The sequence below is a fragment of the Rutidosis leptorrhynchoides genome, chromosome 9 (assembly GCF_046630445.1).
Source record: "Rutidosis leptorrhynchoides isolate AG116_Rl617_1_P2 chromosome 9, CSIRO_AGI_Rlap_v1, whole genome shotgun sequence".
Taxonomy (NCBI): domain Eukaryota; kingdom Viridiplantae; phylum Streptophyta; class Magnoliopsida; order Asterales; family Asteraceae; genus Rutidosis; species Rutidosis leptorrhynchoides.
This window is the reverse complement of record NC_092341.1, coordinates 182,574,076-182,594,865: the sequence shown is the minus strand read 5'-3', so window position 1 is coordinate 182,594,865 and position 20,790 is coordinate 182,574,076. Positions and strand designations below refer to the sequence as shown.

The following is a 20,790-nucleotide window of genomic DNA, read 5'->3' as shown; positions in this document are numbered from 1 at the left end:
GTAACGACATTTAATGTATATATATCATATTAAGAGATATTCGTACATCATAATATCATGATAATATAATAATTTAAAATCTCTTTTGTTATTATAAACATTGGGTTAACAACATTTAACAAGATCGTTAACCTAAAGGTTTCAAAACAACACTTACATATAACGACTAACGATGACTTAACGACTCAGTTAAAATGTATATACATGTAGTGTTTTAATATGTATTTATACACTTTTGAAAGACTTCAATACACTTATCAAAATACTTCTACTTAACAAAAATGCTTACAATTACATTCTCGTTCAGTTTCATCAACAATTCTACTCGTATGCACCCGTATTCGTACTCGTACAATACACAGCTTTTAGATGTATGTACTATTGGTATATACACTCCAATGATCAGCTCTTAGCAGCCCATGTGAGTCACCTAACACATGTGGGAACCATCATTTGGCAACTAGCATGAAATATCTCATAAGATTACAAAAATATGAGTAATCATTCATGACTTATTTACATGAAAACAAAATTACATATCCTTTATATCTAATCCATACACCAACGACCAAAAACACCTACAAACACTTTCATTCTTCAATTTTCTTCATCTAATTGAACTCTCTCAAGTTCTATCTTCAAGTTCTAAGTGTTCTTCATAAATTCCAAAAGTTCTAGTTTCATAAAATCAAGAATACTTTCAAGTTTGCTAGCTCACTTCCAATCTTGTAAGGTGATCATCCAACCTCAAGAAATCTTTGTTTCTTACAGTAGGTTATCATTCTAATACAAGGTAATAATCATATTCAAACTTTGGTTCAATTTCTATAACTATAACAATCTTATTTCAAGTGATGATCTTACTTGAACTTGTTTTCGTGTCATGATTTTGCTTCAAGAACTTTGAGCCATCCAAGGATCCATTGAAGCTAGATCCATTTTTCTCTTTTCCAGTAGGTTCATCCAAGGAACTTAAGGTAGTAATGATGTTCATAACATCATTCGATTCATACATATAAAGCTATCTTATTCGAAGGTTTAAACTTGTAATCACTAGAACATAGTTTAGTTAATTCTAAACTTGTTCGCAAACAAAAGTTAATCCTTCTAACTTGACTTTTAAAATCAACTAAACACATGTTCTATATCTATATGATATGCTAACTTAATGATTTAAAACCTGGAAACACAAAAAACACCGTAAAACCGGATTTACGCCGTCGTAGTAACACCGCGGGCTGTTTTGGGTTAGTTAATTAAAAACTATGATAAACTTTGATTTAAAAGTTTTTATTCTGAGAAAATGATTTTTATTGTGAACATGAAACTATATCCAAAAATTATGGTTAAACTCAAAGTGGAAGTATGTTTTCTAAAATGGTCATCTAGACGTCGTTCTTTCGACTGAAATGACTACCTTTACAAAAACGACTTGTAACTTATTTTTCCGACTAGAAACCTATACTTTTTTTGTTTAGATTCATAAAATAGAGTTCAATATGAAACCATAGCAATTTGATTCACTCAAAACGGATTTAAAATGAAGAAGTTATGGGTAAAACAAGATTGGATAATTTTTCTCATTTTAGCTACGTGAAAATTGGTAACAAATCTATTCCAACCATAACTTAATCAACTTGTATTATATATTATGTAATCTTGAGATACCATAGACACGTATACAATGTTTCGACCTATCATGTCGACACATCTATATATATTTCGGAACAACCATAGACACTCTATATGTGAATGTTGGAGTTAGCTATACAGGGTTGAGGTTGATTCCAAAATATATATAGTTTGAGTTGTGATCAATACTGAGATACGTATACACTGGGTCGTGGATTGATTCAAGATAATATTTATCGATTTATTTCTGTACATCTAACTGTGGACAACTAGTTGTAGGTTACTAACGAGGACAGCTGACTTAATAAACTTAAAACATCAAAACATATTAAAAGTGTTGTAAATATATTTTGAACATACTTTAATATATATGTATATATTGTTATAGGTTCGTGAATCAACAGTGGCCAAGTCTTACTTCCCGACGAAGTAAAAATCTGTGAAAGTGAGTTATAGTCCCACTTTTAAAATCTAATATTTTTGGGATGAGAATACATGCAGGTTTTATAAATGATTTACAAAATAGACACAAGTACGTGAAACTACATTCTATGGTTGAATTATCGAAATCGAATATGCCCCTTTTTATTAAGTCTGGTAATCTAAGAATTAGGGAACAGACACCCTAATTGACGCGAATCCTAAAGATAGATCTATTGGGCCTAACAAACCCCATCCAAAGTACCGGATGCTTTAGTACTTCGAAATTTATATCATATCCGAATGGTGTCCCGGAATGATGGGGATATTCTTATATATGCATCTTGTTAATGTCGGTTACCAGGTGTTCACCATATGAATGATTTTTATCTCTATGTATGGGATGTGTATTGAAATATGAAATCTTGTGGTCTATTGTTACGATTTGATATATATAGGTTAAACCTATAACTCACCAACATTTTTGTTGACGTTTAAAGCATGTTTATTCTCAGGTGAATATTAAGAGCTTCCGCTGTTGCATACTAAAATAAGGACAAGATTTGGAGTCCATGTTTGTATGATATTGTGTAAAAACTGCATTCAAGAAACTGATTTCGATGTAACATATTTGTATTGTAAACCATTATGTAATGGTCGTGTGTAAACAGGATATTTTAGATTATCATTATTTGATAATCTACGTAAAGCTTTTTAAACCTTTATTTATGAAATAAAGGTTATGGTTTGTTTTAAAAATGAATGCAGTCTTTGAAAAACGTCTCATATAGAGGTCAAAACCTCGCAACGAAATCAATTAATATGGAACGTTTTTAATCAATAAGAACGGGACATTTCAGTAACCAGCTCAAGCTTTTCCACCATGTGAGCAGATGCTGCGTTTGCACAGTTGCCTCCATCAACAATCAGGCTGCACACTTTACCCTTGACTGTGCATCTTGAATGAAAGATGTTTTCTCGCTGGCTCTTATCTTCAATAGTCTCAGCTGAGTGCATTACTCTTCGAACCACTAAAAACTCTCCAATATCAGCAGCAACAAACTCTTCACTATCAGACTCATCATATGCTGGTTCAGTTTCAAAACCCCCTTCCAAATCTTCAATCTCCCTTAGTGTAAGAGCACGCTGGTTAGGACATTGAGCTTGAAAATGCCCAAATCCATGGCACTTGAAGCATTTTCTCCTATCATCTTTAGGACCAGCTACAACTTGCTCTTTGCCTTTAGATACTTTGGATGCTGCCTCGTTATGCCTAGGCAGCATAGATGATTGACCCTTCATAGGCAGCACAACTGGCTTGGAATAAGACTTAAAATTAATTTTCTTCTTTGCTTGTTTCTCTACTTGAATAGCCAGCTTGCAAGCACTCTCAAAAGTCCATAGAGGCTGCATTTCAACTTGATCAGCAATAGAAGCATTTAAGCCCCCAACGAATCTTGCTATAGTGTGTTCTTTGTAGTGACCCGAACTTTTCCATGTTTATATATATTAATTGAGATTGATATTTACATGATTAAATGTTTCCAACATGTTAAGCAATCAAACTTGTTAAGACTTGATTAATTGAAATATGTTTCATATAGACAATTGACCACCCAAGTTGACCGGTGATTCACGAACGTTAAAACTTGTAAAAACTATATGATGACATATATATGGATATATATATAGTTAACATGATACTATGATAAGTAAACATATCATTAAGTATATTAACAATGAACTACATATGTAAAAACAAGACTACTAACTTAATGATTTTTAAACGAGACATATATGTAACGATTATCGTTGTAAAGACATTTAATGTATATATATCATATTAAGAGATATTCATACATGATAATATCATGATAATATAATAATTTAAAATCTCATTTGATATTATAAACATTGGGTTAACAACATTTAACAAGATCGTTAACCTAAAGGTTTCAAAACAACACTTACATGTAACGACTAACGATGACTTAACGACTCAGTTAAAATGTATATACATGTAGTGTTTTAATATGTATTTATACACTTTTGAAAGACTTCAATACACTTATCAAAATACTTCTACTTAACAAAAATGCTTACAATTACATCCTCGTTCAGTTTCATCAACAATTCTACTCGTATGCACCCGTATTCGTACTCGTACAATACACAGCTTTTAGATGTATGTACTATTGGTATATACACTCCAATGATCAGCTCTTAGCAGCCCATGTGAGTCACCTAACACATGTGGGAACCATCATTTGGCAACTAGCATGAAATATCTCATAAAATTACAAAAATATGAGTAATCATTCATGACTTATTTACATGAAAACAAAATTACATATCCTTTATATCTAATCCATACACCAACGACCAAAAACACCTACAAACACTTTCATTCTTCAATTTTCTTCATCTAATTGATCTCTCTCAAGTTCTATCTTCATGTTCTAAGTGTTCTTCATAAATTCCAAAAGTTCTAGTTTCATAAAATCAAGAATACTTTCAAGTTTGCTAGCTCACTTCCAATCTTGTAAGGTGATCATCCAACCTCAAGAAATCTTTGTTTCTTACAGTAGGTTATCATTCTAATACAAGGTAATAATCATATTCAAACTTTGGTTCAATTTCTATAACTATAACAATCTTATTTCAAGTGATGATCTTACTTGAACTTGTTTTCGTGTCATGATTCTGCTTCAAGAACTTCGAGCCATCCAAGGATCCATTGAAGCTAGATCCATTTTTCTCTTTTCCAGTAGGTTTATCCAAGGAACTTAAGGTAGTAATGATGTTCATAACATCATTCGATTCATACATATAAAGCTATCTTATTCGAAGGTTTAAACTTGTAATCACTAGAACATAGTTTAGTTAATTCTAAACTTGTTCGCAAACAAAAGTTAATCCTTCTAACTTGAATTTTAAAATCAACTAAACACATGTTCTATATCTATATGATATGCTAACTTAATGATTTAAAACCTGGAAACACGAAAAACACCGTAAAACCGGATTTACGCCGTCGTAGTAACACCGCGGGCTGTTTTGGGTTAGTTAATTAAAAACTATGATAAACTTTGATTTTAAAGTTGTTATTCTGAGAAAATGATTTTTATTATGAACATGAAACTATATCCAAAAATTATGATTAAACTCAAAGTGGAAGTATGTTTTCTAAAATGGTCATCTAGACGTCGTTCTTTCGACTGAAATGACTACCTTTACAAAAACGACTTGTAACTTATTTTTCCGATTATAAACCTATACTTCTCTGTTTAGATTCATAAAATAGAGTTCAATATGAAACCATAGCAATTTGATTCACTCAAAACGGATTTAAAATGAAGAAATTATGGGTAAAACAAGATTGGATAATTTTTCTCATTTTAGCTACGTGAAAATTGGTAACAAATCTATTCCAACCATAACTTAATCAACTTGTATTGTATATTATGTAATCTTGAGATACCACAGACACGTATACAATGTTTCGACCTATCATGTCGACACATCTATATATATTTCGGAACAACCATAGACACTCTATATGTGAATGTTGGAATTAGCTATACAGGGTTGAGGTTGATTCCAAAATATATATAGTTTGAGTTGTGATCAATACTGAGATACGTATACACTGGGTCGTGGATTGATTCAAGATAATATTTATCGATTTATTTCTGTACATCTAACTGTGGACAACTAGTTGTAGGTTACTAACGAGGACAGCTGACTTAATAAACTTAAAACATCAAAATATATTAAAAGTGTTGTAAATATATTTTTGAACATACTTTGATATATATGTATATATTGTTATAGGTTCGTGAATCAACCAGTGGCCAAGTCTTACTTCCCGACGAAGTAAAAATCTGTGAAAGTGAGTTATAGTCCCACTTTTAAAATCTAATATTTTTGGGATGAGAATACATGCAGGTTTTATAAATGATTTACAAAATAGACACAAGTACGTGAAACTACATTCTATGGTTGAATTATCGAAATCGAATATGCCCCTTTTTATTAAGTCTGGCAATCTAAGAATTAGGGAACAGACACCCTAATTGACGCGAATCCTAAAGATAGATCTATCGGGCCCAACAAGCCCCATCCAAAGTACCGGATGCTTTAGTACTTCGAAATTTATATCATATCCGAAGGGTGTCCCGGAATGATGGGGATATTCTTATATATGCATCTTGTTAATGTCGGTTACCAGGTGTTCACCATATGAATGATTTTTATCTCTATGTATGGGATGTGTATTGAAATATGAAATCTTGTGGTCTATTGTTACGATTTGATATATATAGGTTAAACCTATAACTCACCAACATTATTGTTGACGTTTAAAGCATGATTATTCTCAGGTGAATATTAAGAGCTTCCGCTGTTGCATACTAAAATAAGGACAAGATTTGGAGTCCATGTTTGTATGATATTGTGTAAAAACTGCATTCAAGAAACTGATTTTGATGTAACATATTTGTATTGTAAACCATTATGTAATAATAAAACGGTGGGGGAAATAATAAAACGGTTAAGTAAAAGAAAATCCTCAACCAACCGACCAAGGTTAATTATGGTCAATGGTGTTTCCGCCAAGGAAGCAAAATATTGGGAGGATTACCAATTCTCCGATGAATCGGATTCCGACGAGAATTCCGATGATGTTATAGAAATTACCCCAACTGAATTTAAAAAGGCAAAAGAAAATAATAAGGGAAAGGGCATAAAAATAGAGAAATCTAATTCCAACCCCGATGAACTTTATATGTATCGTCAACGCCCGAAGTCCTTAAGTTGTAACAATGACCCGGGAACCTCTAAACCACCAGGTTTTTCTAAACCAATGTGGACAACGACGGCTCGTATTAGGGGAACATCATATATCCCTAGAAACTTGGCAAAACGAACCAAAACCGAAGAAGAAGAAACGAGCGAGTCGGAATAAGATAGTTGTATTCGTGTGGTGTAATATATGTAATATAGTGTTCTTATGCTTTATGATATATGTAAAAATTGCTTGTATTAATAAGTATTTTTTTTATGAATCTAACTCTTGTCTATTTTACAGTTTAAAAACACAAAATGGATAGACAACCCAATATTTTAAGAGACCTACCCGGAGACATGATTGATGAAATCTTGTCTAGAGTCGGCCAGAATTCCTCGGCACAACTATTTAAGGCGAGATCAGTTTGTAAGACATTCGAAGAACGTTCCAAGAATGTCTTGGTTTATAAGAGACTTTCGTTTGAAAGATGGGGGATATCACATTGGGAAACCCATAAGTTACGATGTGTTTACTTTGACGCATATATTGCGGGGAACCCAAATGCTATTTTACGCAACGGGTTAAGAAATTATTTTGACTCAATATATCCGAATATTGGACTTCGTGATTTAGAAAAAGCGGCTAACATGCAACATAAAGAAGCATGTTATGCTTACGGATTAGTAATGTTCGCTTCTCACCAAAGTGAGAACAAGAACATCGGGCTACAACTATTAAACAAAACGTTTCCACAAGTGACGGAGTCGGTAATTGGGGTAAGAAATGAGGTTTTTAGATTATTACGGGACTGTTGGACATTACGTAACCCTCGTCCCTTTGACGACGTTACAACACGCTGTCTTATCAACGGCCATAACGGTTATGTTGCACAAGACCAAGGATGGGAAGTAGTCCTAGTAAAACCAGAATGCATGACTTGTTTCTGGACGTATGAATTACGTGTCTTTATTGCCTTTGCTGAACGACTTGTGTACTAGCTAGAATTATCTTCACAACTATCTTGTATCAAAGTTATTGTGTGCTATATTTCATGCTTTATGTAAAATAAGCGGTATTGTAAGTTTGTAAAATATTGTATAAAAGTTTGAACGCGAAATATTATTATAATCAGTTTTTCATATAGAATTGTAGTAGTTGAATTGTATATTAGCTACTAAGTATGAACTTAACGGGTAGGTACTACCCGAATTTAAACTTATAAAACGCTAATATGAAGAAAAAGCTTTTATAAATGAGTTCATATTATGCTACGAAATACTATTAACTACTCTTAATATTCTGTATGATTAACTTGTTCCATTTAACTATTTTGAAGGAAATGGCACCGACTACTCGACACACCGTGAATATGAATGAAGAGGAATTCCGTACTTTTCTAGCTTCAAACATAGCCGCAGTACAGGCTGCGCTACATACCAACAATAACCTTGGATCTAGCAGTACAGGAAATCGTGTAGGATGCACCTACAAAGAATTCACTGCCTGCAAACCTTTGGAATTTGATGGAACCGAAGGACCGATCGGATTGAAACGGTGGACCGAGAAGGTCGAATCGGTGTTTGCCATAAGTAAGTGTACTGAAGAGGACAAAGTAAAGTACGCTACGCATACCTTCACAGGTTCTGCGTTAACATGGTGGAATACCTATCTAGAGCAAGTGGGACAAGACGATGCGTACGCACTACCGTGGTCAGCATTCAAGCACTTGATGAACGAGAAGTACCGTCCCAGAACCGAGGTCAATAAGCTCAAGACAGAACTTAGAGGGTTACGAACCCAAGGATTTGATATTACCACGTACGAAAGACGATTCACAGAATTGTGCCTATTGTGTCCGGGAGCATTCGAAGATGAGGAAGAGAAGATCGACGCGTTTGTGAAAGGATTACCGGAAAGAATCCAAGAAGATATAAGTTCACACGAGCCCGCCTCCATACAACAGGCATGTAGAATGGCTCACAAACTCGTGAACCAAATTGAAGAAAGAATTAAAGAACAGACTGCTGAAGAGGCCAATGTGAAGCAAGTCAAAAGAAAGTGGGAGGAAAACGGTGATAAGAATCACCAATACAACAACAACAGCAATTACAACAATAATCGCAACAATTATCCCAACAATCGCAACATCAATCGCAACTACAACAAACGGCCCAACAACAACAACAACAACAACAACAACAGCAACTACAACAATCATCCCAACAACAATAATAACCGCAACAACAACAACAATCAGAAGCAGCTATGCCAAAGGTGTGAAAAGAATCACTCGGGGTTCTGCACCAAATTTTGCAACAAGTGTAAAAGAAATGGTCATAGCGCGGCGAAGTGTGAGGTCTACGGACCAGGGGTTAATAGAACGAAAGGAACAAATGGTGTCGGAACGAGTAATGGCGGAGCAAGTAGTGTCGGAGCAAGTTATGCCAATGTAGTTTGTTATAAATGTGGAAAACCGGGCCACATTATTAGAAATTGCCCGAACCAGGAGAACACGAATGGACAAGGCCGTGGAAGAGTTTTCAATATTAATGCGGCAGAGGCACAGGAAGACCCGGAGCTTGTTACGGGTACGTTTCTTATTGACAATAAATCTGCTTACGTTTTATTTGATTCGGGTGCGGATAGAAGCTATATGAGTAGAGATTTTTGTGCTAAATTAAGTTGTCCATTGACGCCTTTGGATAGTAAATTTTTACTCGAATTAGCAAATGGTAAATTAATTTCAGCAGATAATATATGTCGGAATCGAGAAATTAAACTGGTTAGCGAAACATTTAAGATTGATTTGATACCAGTAGAGTTAGGGAGTTTTGATGTGATAATCGGTATGGACTGGTTGAAAGAAGTGAAAGCGGAGATCGTTTGTTACAAAAATGCAATTCGCATTATACGAGAAAAAGGAAAACCCTTAATGGTGTACGGAGAAAAGGGCAACACGAAGCTACATCTTATTAGTAATTTGAAGGCACACAAACTAATAAGAAAAGGTTGCTATGCTGTTCTAGCACACGTCGAGAAAGTACAAACTGAAGAAAAGAGCATCAATGATGTTCCCGTCGCAAAAGAATTTCCTGATGTATTTCCGAAAGAATTACCGGGATTACCCCCACATCGATCCGTTGAATTTCAAATAGATCTTGTACCAGGAGCTGCACCAATAGCTCGTGCTCCTTACAGACTCGCACCCAGCGAGATGAAAGAACTACAAAGCCAATTACAAGAACTTTTAGAGCGTGGTTTCATTCGACCAAGCACATCACCGTGGGGAGCTCCTGTTTTGTTTGTCAAGAAGAAAGATGGTACATTCAGGTTGTGTATCGACTACCGAGAGTTGAACAAACTTACCATCAAGAACCGCTACCCACTACCGAGAATCGATGACTTATTTGATCAACTACAAGGCTCGTCTGTTTATTCAAAGATTGACTTACGTTCCGGGTATCATCAAATGCGGGTGAAAGAAGATGATATTCCAAAGACTGCTTTCAGAACACGTTACGGTCATTACGAGTTTATGGTCATGCCGTTTGGTTTAACTAATGCACCAGCTGTGTTCATGGACCTTATGAACCGAGTGTGTGGACCATACCTTGACAAGTTTGTCATTGTTTTCATTGATGATATACTTATTTACTCAAAGAATGACCAAGAACACGGTGAACATTTGAGAAAGGTGTTAGAAGTATTGAGGAAGGAAGAATTGTACGCTAAGTTTTCAAAGTGTGCATTTTGGTTGGAAGAAGTTCAATTCCTCGGTCACATAGTGAACAAAGAAGGTATTAAGGTGGATCCGGCAAAGATAGAAACTGTTGAAAAGTGGGAAACCCCGAAAACTCCGAAACACATACGCCAGTTTTTAGGACTAGCTGGTTACTACAGAAGGTTCATCCAAGACTTTTCCAGAATAGCAAAACCCTTGACTGCATTAACGCATAAAGGGAAGAAATTTGAATGGAATGATGAACAAGAGAAAGCGTTTCAGTTATTGAAGAAAAAGCTAACTACGGCACCTATATTGTCATTGCCTGAAGGGAATGATGATTTTGTGATTTATTGTGATGCATCAAATCAAGGTCTCGGTTGTGTATTAATGCAACGAATGAAGGTGATTGCTTATGCGTCTAGACAATTGAAGATTCACGAACAAAATTATACGACGCATGATTTGGAATTAGGCGCGGTTGTTTTTGCATTAAAGACTTGGAGGCACTACTTATATGGGGTCAAAAGTATTATATATACCGACCACAAAAGTCTTCAACACATATTTAATCAGAAACAACTGAATATGAGGCAGCGTAGGTGGATTGAATTATTGAATGATTACGACTTTGAGATTCGTTACCACCCGGGGAAGGCAAATGTGGTAGCCGATGCCTTGAGCAGGAAGGACAGAGAACCCATTCGAGTAAAATCTATGAATATAATGATTCATAATAACATTACTACTCAAATAAAGGAGGCGCAACAAGGAGTTTTAAAAGAGGGAAATTTAAAGGATGAAATACCCAAAGGATCGGAGAAGCATCTTAATATTCGGGAAGACGGAACCCGGTATAGGGCTGAAAGGATTTGGGTACCAAAATTTGGAGATATGAGAGAAATGGTACTTAGAGAAGCTCATAAAACCAGATACTCAATACATCCTGGAACGGGAAAGATGTACAAGGATCTCAAGAAACATTTTTGGTGGCCGGGTATGAAAGCCGATGTTGCTAAATACGTAGGAGAATGTTTGACGTGTTCTAAGGTCAAAGCTGAGCATCAGAAACCATCAGGTCTACTTCAACAACCCGAAATCCCAGAATGGAAATGGGAAAACATTACCATGGATTTCATCACTAAATTGCCAAGGACTGCAAGTGGTTTTGATACTATTTGGGTAATAGTTGATCGTCTCACCAAATCATCACACTTCCTGGCAATAAGAGAAGATGACAAGATGGAGAAGTTAGCACGACTGTATTTGAAGGAAGTCATCTCCAGACATGGAATACCAATCTCTATTATCTCTGATAGGGATGGCAGATTTATTTCAAGATTCTGGCAGACATTACAGCAAGCATTAGGAACTCGTCTAGACATGAGTACTGCCTATCATCCACAAACTGATGGGCAGAGCGAAAGGACGATACAAACGCTTGAAGACATGCTACGAGCATGTGTTATTGATTTCGGAAACAGTTGGGATCGACATCTACCGTTAGCAGAATTTTCCTACAACAACAGCTACCATTCAAGCATTGAGATGGCGCCGTTTGAAGCACTTTATGGTAGAAAGTGCAGGTCTCCGATTTGTTGGAGTGAAGTGGGGGATAGACAGATTACGGGTCCGGAGATTATACAAGAAACTACCGAGAAGATCATCCAAATTCAACAACGGTTGAAAACCGCCCAAAGTCGACAAAAGAGCTACGCTGACATTAAAAGAAAAGATATAGAATTTGAAATTGGAGAGATGGTCATGCTTAAAGTTGCACCTTGGAAAGGCGTTGTTCGATTTGGTAAACGAGGGAAATTAAATCCAAGGTATATTGGACCATTCAAGATTATTGATCGTATCGGACCAGTAGCTTACCGACTAGAGTTACCTCAACAACTCGCGGCTGTACATAACACTTTCCACGTCTCGAATTTAAAGAAATGTTTTGCTAAAGAAGATCTCACTATTCTGTTAGATGAAATCCAAATCAACGAAAAACTTCAATTCATCGAAGAACTCGTCGAAATAATGGATCGTGAGGTTAAAAGACTTAAGCAAAACAAGATACCAATTGTTAAGGTTCGATGGAATGCTCGTAGAGGACCCGAGTTCACCTGGGAGCGTGAAGATCAGATGAAGAAAAAATACCCGCATCTATTTCCAGAAGATTCGTCAACACCTTCAACAACTTAAAATTTCGGGACGAAATTTATTTAACGGGTAGGTACTGTAGTGACCCGAACTTTTCCATGTTTATATATATTAATTGAGATTGATATTTACATGATTAAATGTTTCCAACATGTTAAGCAATCAAACTTGTTAAGACTTGATTAATTGAAATATGTTTCATATAGACAATTGACCACCCAAGTTGACCGGTGATTCACGAACGTTAAAACTTGTAAAAACTATATGATGACATATATATGGATATATATATAGTTAACATGATACTATGATAAGTAAACATATCATTAAGTATATTAACAATGAACTACATATGTAAAAACAAGACTACTAACTTAATGATTTTTAAACGAGACATATATGTAACGATTATCGTTGTAAAGACATTTAATGTATATATATCATATTAAGAGATATTCATACATGATAATATCATGATAATATAATAATTTAAAATCTCATTTGATATTATAAACATTGGGTTAACAACATTTAACAAGATCGTTAACCTAAAGGTTTCAAAACAACACTTACATGTAACGACTAACGATGACTTAACGACTCAGTTAAAATGTATATACATGTAGTGTTTTAATATGTATTTATACACTTTTGAAAGACTTCAATACACTTATCAAAATACTTCTACTTAACAAAAATGCTTACAATTACATCCTCGTTCAGTTTCATCAACAATTCTACTCGTATGCACCCGTATTCGTACTCGTACAATACACAGCTTTTAGATGTATGTACTATTGGTATATACACTCCAATGATCAGCTCTTAGCAGCCCATGTGAGTCACCTAACACATGTGGGAACCATCATTTGGCAACTAGCATGAAATATCTCATAAAATTACAAAAATATGAGTAATCATTCATGACTTATTTACATGAAAACAAAATTACATATCCTTTATATCTAATCCATACACCAACGACCAAAAACACCTACAAACACTTTCATTCTTCAATTTTCTTCATCTAATTGATCTCTCTCAAGTTCTATCTTCAAGTTCTAAGTGTTCTTCATAAATTCCAAAAGTTCTAGTTTCATAAAATCAAGAATACTTTCAAGTTTGCTAGCTCACTTCCAATCTTGTAAGGTGATCATCCAACCTCAAGAAATCTTTGTTTCTTACAGTAGGTTATCATTCTAATACAAGGTAATAATCATATTCAAACTTTGGTTCAATTTCTATAACTATAACAATCTTATTTCAAGTGATGATCTTACTTGAACTTGTTTTCGTGTCATGATTCTGCTTCAAGAACTTCGAGCCATCCAAGGATCCATTGAAGCTAGATCCATTTTTCTCTTTTCCAGTAGGTTTATCCAAGGAACTTAAGGTAGTAATGATGTTCATAACATCATTCGATTCATACATATAAAGCTATCTTATTCGAAGGTTTAAACTTGTAATCACTAGAACATAGTTTAGTTAATTCTAAACTTGTTCGCAAACAAAAGTTAATCCTTCTAACTTGACTTTTAAAATCAACTAAACACATGTTCTATATCTATATGATATGCTAACTTAATGATTTAAAACCTGGAAACACGAAAAACACCGTAAAACCGGATTTACGCCGTCGTAGTAACACCGCGGGCTGTTTTGGGTTAGTTAATTAAAAACTATGATAAACTTTGATTTTAAAGTTGTTATTCTGAGAAAATGATTTTTATTATGAACATGAAACTATATCCAAAAATTATGATTAAACTCAAAGTGGAAGTATGTTTTCTAAAATGGTCATCTAGACGTCGTTCTTTCGACTGAAATGACTACCTTTACAAAAACGACTTGTAACTTATTTTTCCGACTATAAACCTATACTTCTCTGTTTAGATTCATAAAATAGAGTTCAATATGAAACCATAGCAATTTGATTCACTCAAAACGGATTTAAAATGAAGAAATTATGGGTAAAACAAGATTGGATAATTTTTCTCATTTTAGCTACGTGAAAATTGGTAACAAATCTATTCCAACCATAACTTAATCAACTTGTATTGTATATTATGTAATCTTGAGATACCACAGACACGTATACAATGTTTCGACCTATCATGTCGACACATCTATATATATTTCGGAACAACCATAGACACTCTATATGTGAATGTTGGAATTAGCTATACAGGGTTGAGGTTGATTCCAAAATATATATAGTTTGAGTTGTGATCAATACTGAGATACGTATACACTGGGTCGTGGATTGATTCAAGATAATATTTATCGATTTATTTCTGTACATCTAACTGTGGACAACTAGTTGTAGGTTACTAACGAGGACAGCTGACTTAATAAACTTAAAACATCAAAATATATTAAAAGTGTTGTAAATATATTTTTGAACATACTTTGATATATATGTATATATTGTTATAGGTTCGTGAATCAACCAGTGGCCAAGTCTTACTTCCCGACGAAGTAAAAATCTGTGAAAGTGAGTTATAGTCCCACTTTTAAAATCTAATATTTTTGGGATGAGAATACATGCAGGTTTTATAAATGATTTACAAAATAGACACAAGTACGTGAAACTACATTCTATGGTTGAATTATCGAAATCGAATATGCCCCTTTTTATTAAGTCTGGTAATCTAAGAATTAGGGAACAGACACCCTAATTGACGCGAATCCTAAAGATAGATCTATCGGGCCCAACAAGCCCCATCCAAAGTACCGGATGCTTTAGTACTTCGAAATTTATATCATATCCGAAGGGTGTCCCGGAATGATGGGGATATTCTTATATATGCATCTTGTTAATGTCGGTTACCAGGTGTTCACCATATGAATGATTTTTATCTCTATGTATGGGATGTGTATTGAAATATGAAATCTTGTGGTCTATTGTTACGATTTGATATATATAGGTTAAACCTATAACTCACCAACATTATTGTTGACGTTTAAAGCATGATTATTCTCAGGTGAATATTAAGAGCTTCCGCTGTTGCATACTAAAATAAGGACAAGATTTGGAGTCCATGTTTGTATGATATTGTGTAAAAACTGCATTCAAGAAACTGATTTTGATGTAACATATTTGTATTGTAAACCATTATGTAATGGTCGTGTGTAAACAGGATATTTTAGATTATCATTATTTGATAATCTACGTAAAGCTTTTTAAACCTTTATTTATGAAATAAAGGTTATGGTTTGTTTTAAAAATGAATGCAGTCTTTGAAAAACGTCTCATATAGAGGTCAAAACCTCGCAACAAAATCAATTAATATGGAACGTTTTTAATCAATAAGAACGGGACATTTCATTCTTCAGCTTCTTTAACATTTGTACGAATCTTGAGCTGCTCAAACTCTCTGATGTAATCAACAACATTCATGGTGCCTTGCTTGAGTATATTCATCTGTATATACAGATCTTGTTTGTAAGCTTGAGGAACAAATCTCTTTTGCATACACTCTTTTAACTTGGGCCAGGTTTTGATGGTCTTCTTTCCTTCATATTGCCTTTCTTTTTTTAGATTATCATACCACATTGAAGCATACTTCTTCAATCTGATTACAGCAACTTTAAAGGCCTTTTTATCATCATAGCCTTTAACCTCCATAATTCTATCCATGGCCTGAACCCATTCAAAGTAATCTTCAGGATTAGAGGACCCTTCAAAATCAGGTGGATCTATCTTGATATCTTTCAAATCATCAGCTTTTTTCCTATGCCTTCTTCTTCTTTGTGAAGAAGCATGAGATCCATCAGTAGATTGGCTACCATCCTCAGATTCAGTACTAGAAGACACAATAGTTGTATCTCCATTTTCAGATCTAATTCTATTTCTTCTTGGAACACCATCTTCCAATAAGTTAACCATTCTTTCCATCTGATGTTGTAGAGCTTCAATAGCTCTATCTCTTCTAAGATTATGAGCTTCTTCAAGAGTCATATTCCTTGGAATATCAGCCATTTCAAATATCAGATCTGAAATAGACCTTTAGCAACAAATAGAAACCCAGATCTGAAATAAAGCTTAACAGCTCTAAAACAGAGTATGAACTGAAACAACAATAAAAATGATAAGAAAGCTTCGATTTGAACAACCTAAGCTCTGATACCACTTTGATGCGTGATTATGACTTTAAAAATGCAATTTAGAACAAGCTTTCTTCACTTAAACAGATCTGAACACAAACCCCCAAATTTGTAGCAGTAACAGCCCCAAAAACAGAGTATAAAACTCTGAAATAAGAACACAAGGATAGAAGAATCTAAACCCCAAATTGATAAAGATACCACCACAATTAGAGATCTAGAAACACTCCAAATCTTCAACTACAGCTGATAAAGATTCCACCACAACTATAATATCAGATATGAAGATTTGGATTTCACCACAATGTTTGATAAAGTAACACCACAAACACTGATAAAGAAACCACTCTTAGCCATCGGAATCAAAGATTCGTAAAGACACAGAGATTTTGTAAATAGATAAGCTCTATCAAACTTTTCATTCAATCATCAACCAAGTTTTACAATTACAAGAGCTCTCTATTTATAGTAGAAGCTTAACAGCTATTTTCTAAATAAGACAAAAACATAAAAAGGAAATGGAGACAAAAAGGACAAACAATTATAAATTAGCCAATAAGAATAAAGGACACAATCTACAAAAAGCCTGCCATTTGTTAGTGCTCCTTCCCATGATAAAAGCATCCAATGATAAATGGGAATCTTCCTTGGACAGCTAACATTCTTCTAGAACAGCCACACACGTGTTAAGCACATGACCTGACTGGTTTATTGAAAAGCATAAGTAAACTTTGAATTGTATCAGCAAGTTAGCCCTTTAGAAAGAAAATAGCGTCGCCTGCTGGTTGAACTAAGTTTCGTGTGCTGGTTGAACTTAAAATTCGTCAGCTGGTTGAACTAGCTGGCTCGTCTGAGTATAACTTTGCTGGTTCGATTTGCTGGTTACCCGGCTGAGTGAATTAAAGCTTTACTGGCTGAACTAAGCTCATTTGCTGGTCCGCTGGTTCTTCTTCGTTGCTGGCTTGCCTTCAACTATCAAAAACTTTATTCACGAAAACATAACTACTTCAGTTTAAGGACTGAAGTAGGGTCACCCCTGAGCTTCTTGAACCAGCTCCAAAAACACTTAGATGATACGAAATAGATGGCAACACGACCATTGCTTGGCCTGATTCGGGTGTAACATCTTTTGAGCTCGAGCTGGCTGTGTTGCTGGTTACATTGCCCAGCTCACCCGCATCAATACCGCTTACTATATCACGGTTGGTTACTTCGCATAAACCATTAGCTTGTGGGTGCGCCACTGACGTAAACTTTTGCACAATATTTAAATCAGTGCACCATGTCTTAAAAGGATCTTTCGCTATTTGAGCACCATTATCGCTAACCAATTCTCGCGGAATGCCAAATCGGCAAACAATGTATTCCCATACAAAATTTCGTACTTGTACACCAGTAATAGTGCGAACTGCCTTACCTTCAACCCATTTGGTAAAGTAATCGATTGCGACAATCAGGAATTTAACATTGCTAGGCCCTGCAGGAAATGGCCCTACAATGTCAATAGCCCATTTATTAAACGGCCATGGTGAATTAACATGAATCATATCATGCCGCGGAATTCGATTTTGCGGAGCATGCCTTTGGCAACTTTTACAGCGTTTAACAATTTTTGCTACATCGCGGTATAGGGATGGCCAAAAGTATCCCATTCGCATAATTTTCGCGGCGATAGTTTTGTAGCCTGAATGCAGTGCACAAGTACCATTATGCACTTCTTCTATAATCATTTCTGCCTCGATTGGGCCAACACAACGCATAATTGGTCCGCAATATGATTTTCGATATAAGATATCATCTTGAATGATATACATCGGCGCTACTAAACGAGCTTCGCGACTATCATCTGGCAGAATATCACTGCGGATATATTGTAGAATTGGGTCCATCCAGTTTGGATGTTCTTCTGTAACAGATGCAACCATTAAGTCACTATCTATTGATTTACTTGGTAATTCCTCGACCCATACTTGTTTTTGAAAGTGCGAGAACGTTAAAGCAGCCAATTTGCTCAACGCATCCGCCTTTTTGTTTTGGCTTCTTGGCACTTGTGCGAGTTAGAAATGCTCAAATCGCGCTGCCATTTCTTTCAATAGCTGCAAATATTTCCGCATAGAGGGATCGTGTGCTTCAAAAGATCCATTAAACTGATTCGCTACTAACTGTGAATCTGTAAATACACGCAGCTTAACAATATTCATTTTTCGCGCAATATTTAAGCCTGCGAGCAATGCTTCATATTCGGCCTCATTATTTGTCACATCAAAAATAAACCGCAATGCGTATGTATGCTCCTCACCACTTGGGCTTGCCAAAACCAAACCCGCACCTGCACCTTCTGCGCACGAAGCGCCATCAGTAAACAAATCCCAAGTTTCGCCGAGTACCGGTTTTAGCGCTGTTCGCTCATTAATCACCTCCAACTCTCCAGACAGTTCAGCGAGATAATCCGCCATAACCTGACCTTTTTCAGCACAACCCGGAAGGTAAGATATTTGATAAGCACCTAATTCTACTGCCCACAATGCGAGTCTACCAGATATCTCTGGTTTGGTTAAGATTTGCTTGATTGGCATATTAGTTAATACATGCACTGGATGCCCTTGAAAATACCTTCGTAGCCTTCGCGTTGTTAAAATAAGCGCATACACAAACTTTTCAATCGGCGCATAGTTTATTTCACTTCCCGTAAGAGCTTTACTAACAAAATACACCGACTTTTGTATTTTGTTCCTTTCCGCGATCAAAACTGAACCGAAAGCTTCGTTTGCCACTGAGATATAAAGATAAAGAATTTCGCCCTGAATTGGCGCTGTTAGTGTAGGCAAAGTTTTCAACAAGTTTTTCATCTCTTGAAACGCGGTTTCTGCTTCATTGGACCAAACAAAATTCTTTTGCTTCAAGCACCCTTTTAGAGTTTTGAAAAATGGCAACTGCCATTCGGCAGCTTTAGACAAGAAACGCGTTAATGCGGCTAGTGATCTTTTTCGTTTTTGGCGCGGTCATATTTTCTATAGCCGTGATCTTTTTCGGATTAGCTTGAATACCTTGTTCTGTAACAAGATATCGCAAAAATTTTCCTTCAGTTTCGCCAAAGCTACATTTTAGCGGATTAAGCTTCATGTTTATTTTTCGCAGTTTGTCAAATGTTTCGCGCATATCTTCAATGATTCGCTCTTGCGTCGTGCTTTTGATGACTAAATCATCTACATAAGCTTCAAGATTACGCCCTATTTGTTTGTCAAACGCGGTATCAATCAACCGTTGATATGTCATAGCCGCATTGATTAAACCGAAAGGCATCATTATATAGCAATATATGCCTTTGCCCGTATGAAATGCGGTTTTATCTGCATCTTCTTGCGCCATAGGAATCTGATGATATCCTCTTGCTGCGTCCAGAAAACATTTATATGGAAAAGCATGTAAAGATTCCACTTTTAAATCAATTTCTGGAAGCGGATAGTTATCCTTGGGGCACGCTTTATTCAAATCTTTGTAATCAATACACATTCTCCAGGAACCATCAGGTTTTTTCACCAACACTGGATTTGCAATCCATGATTGATATTGAACTTCGCGCAGAATTCCAGCTCTTACCAATTTTGTTACTTCTTCACATAGCCATTTTACACGATCTGGGGCCATGCCCCTTCGCTTTTGCACTACGGATTTTAGAGCTGGATTTACATTAAGCCTGTGTTCCGCAATATGACGCGGAACCCCGGTCATATCGTTTTCGCACCAAGCAAAAACATCCATGTATTGGACAAGTAATTGCATGATTTGTTTCCTAATATCCGCACTAACATTGCGTCCTACTTTGATTTTCTGCTCTGGATATGCGGGATTAATTATTTCCATAATATCCGCATCATCAACAGGGTCCTGCCCTGCGGTTTTTACATTAACAGCCGCACAAATAGGCATAATGCTCATTGAACATATTGTGGCAACCCATTTATAT

The 20,790-nt window shown here is 35.6% G+C and overlaps 1 protein-coding gene across 1 annotated transcript; it reads right to left on the bottom strand.

Moving 5' to 3' along the window:
- Window positions 1-18,880: 18,880 nt before the first annotated feature.
- Window positions 18,881-20,471, bottom strand: LOC139868477 (uncharacterized). The gene is made up of 2 exons (XM_071856812.1): window positions 20,348-20,471; window positions 18,881-19,248 (listed from the first exon to the last, which is right to left on the bottom strand). Exons 1-2 carry the CDS (start codon window positions 20,469-20,471, stop codon window positions 18,881-18,883), a joined length of 492 nt encoding a protein of 163 aa, XP_071712913.1.
- Window positions 20,472-20,790: the final 319 nt, after the last annotated feature.

Coding starts and splice junctions, on each gene's coding strand:
- LOC139868477 (XM_071856812.1), bottom strand. CDS start 20,471: ATGGCCCCAGATCGTGTAAAATGGCTATGTGAAGAAGTAACAAAATTG. Junction 19,249..20,347: donor GTTGGTGAAAAAACCTGATG/GTTCCTGGAGAA, acceptor AACTGTCTGGAG/AGTTGGAGGTGATTAATGAG.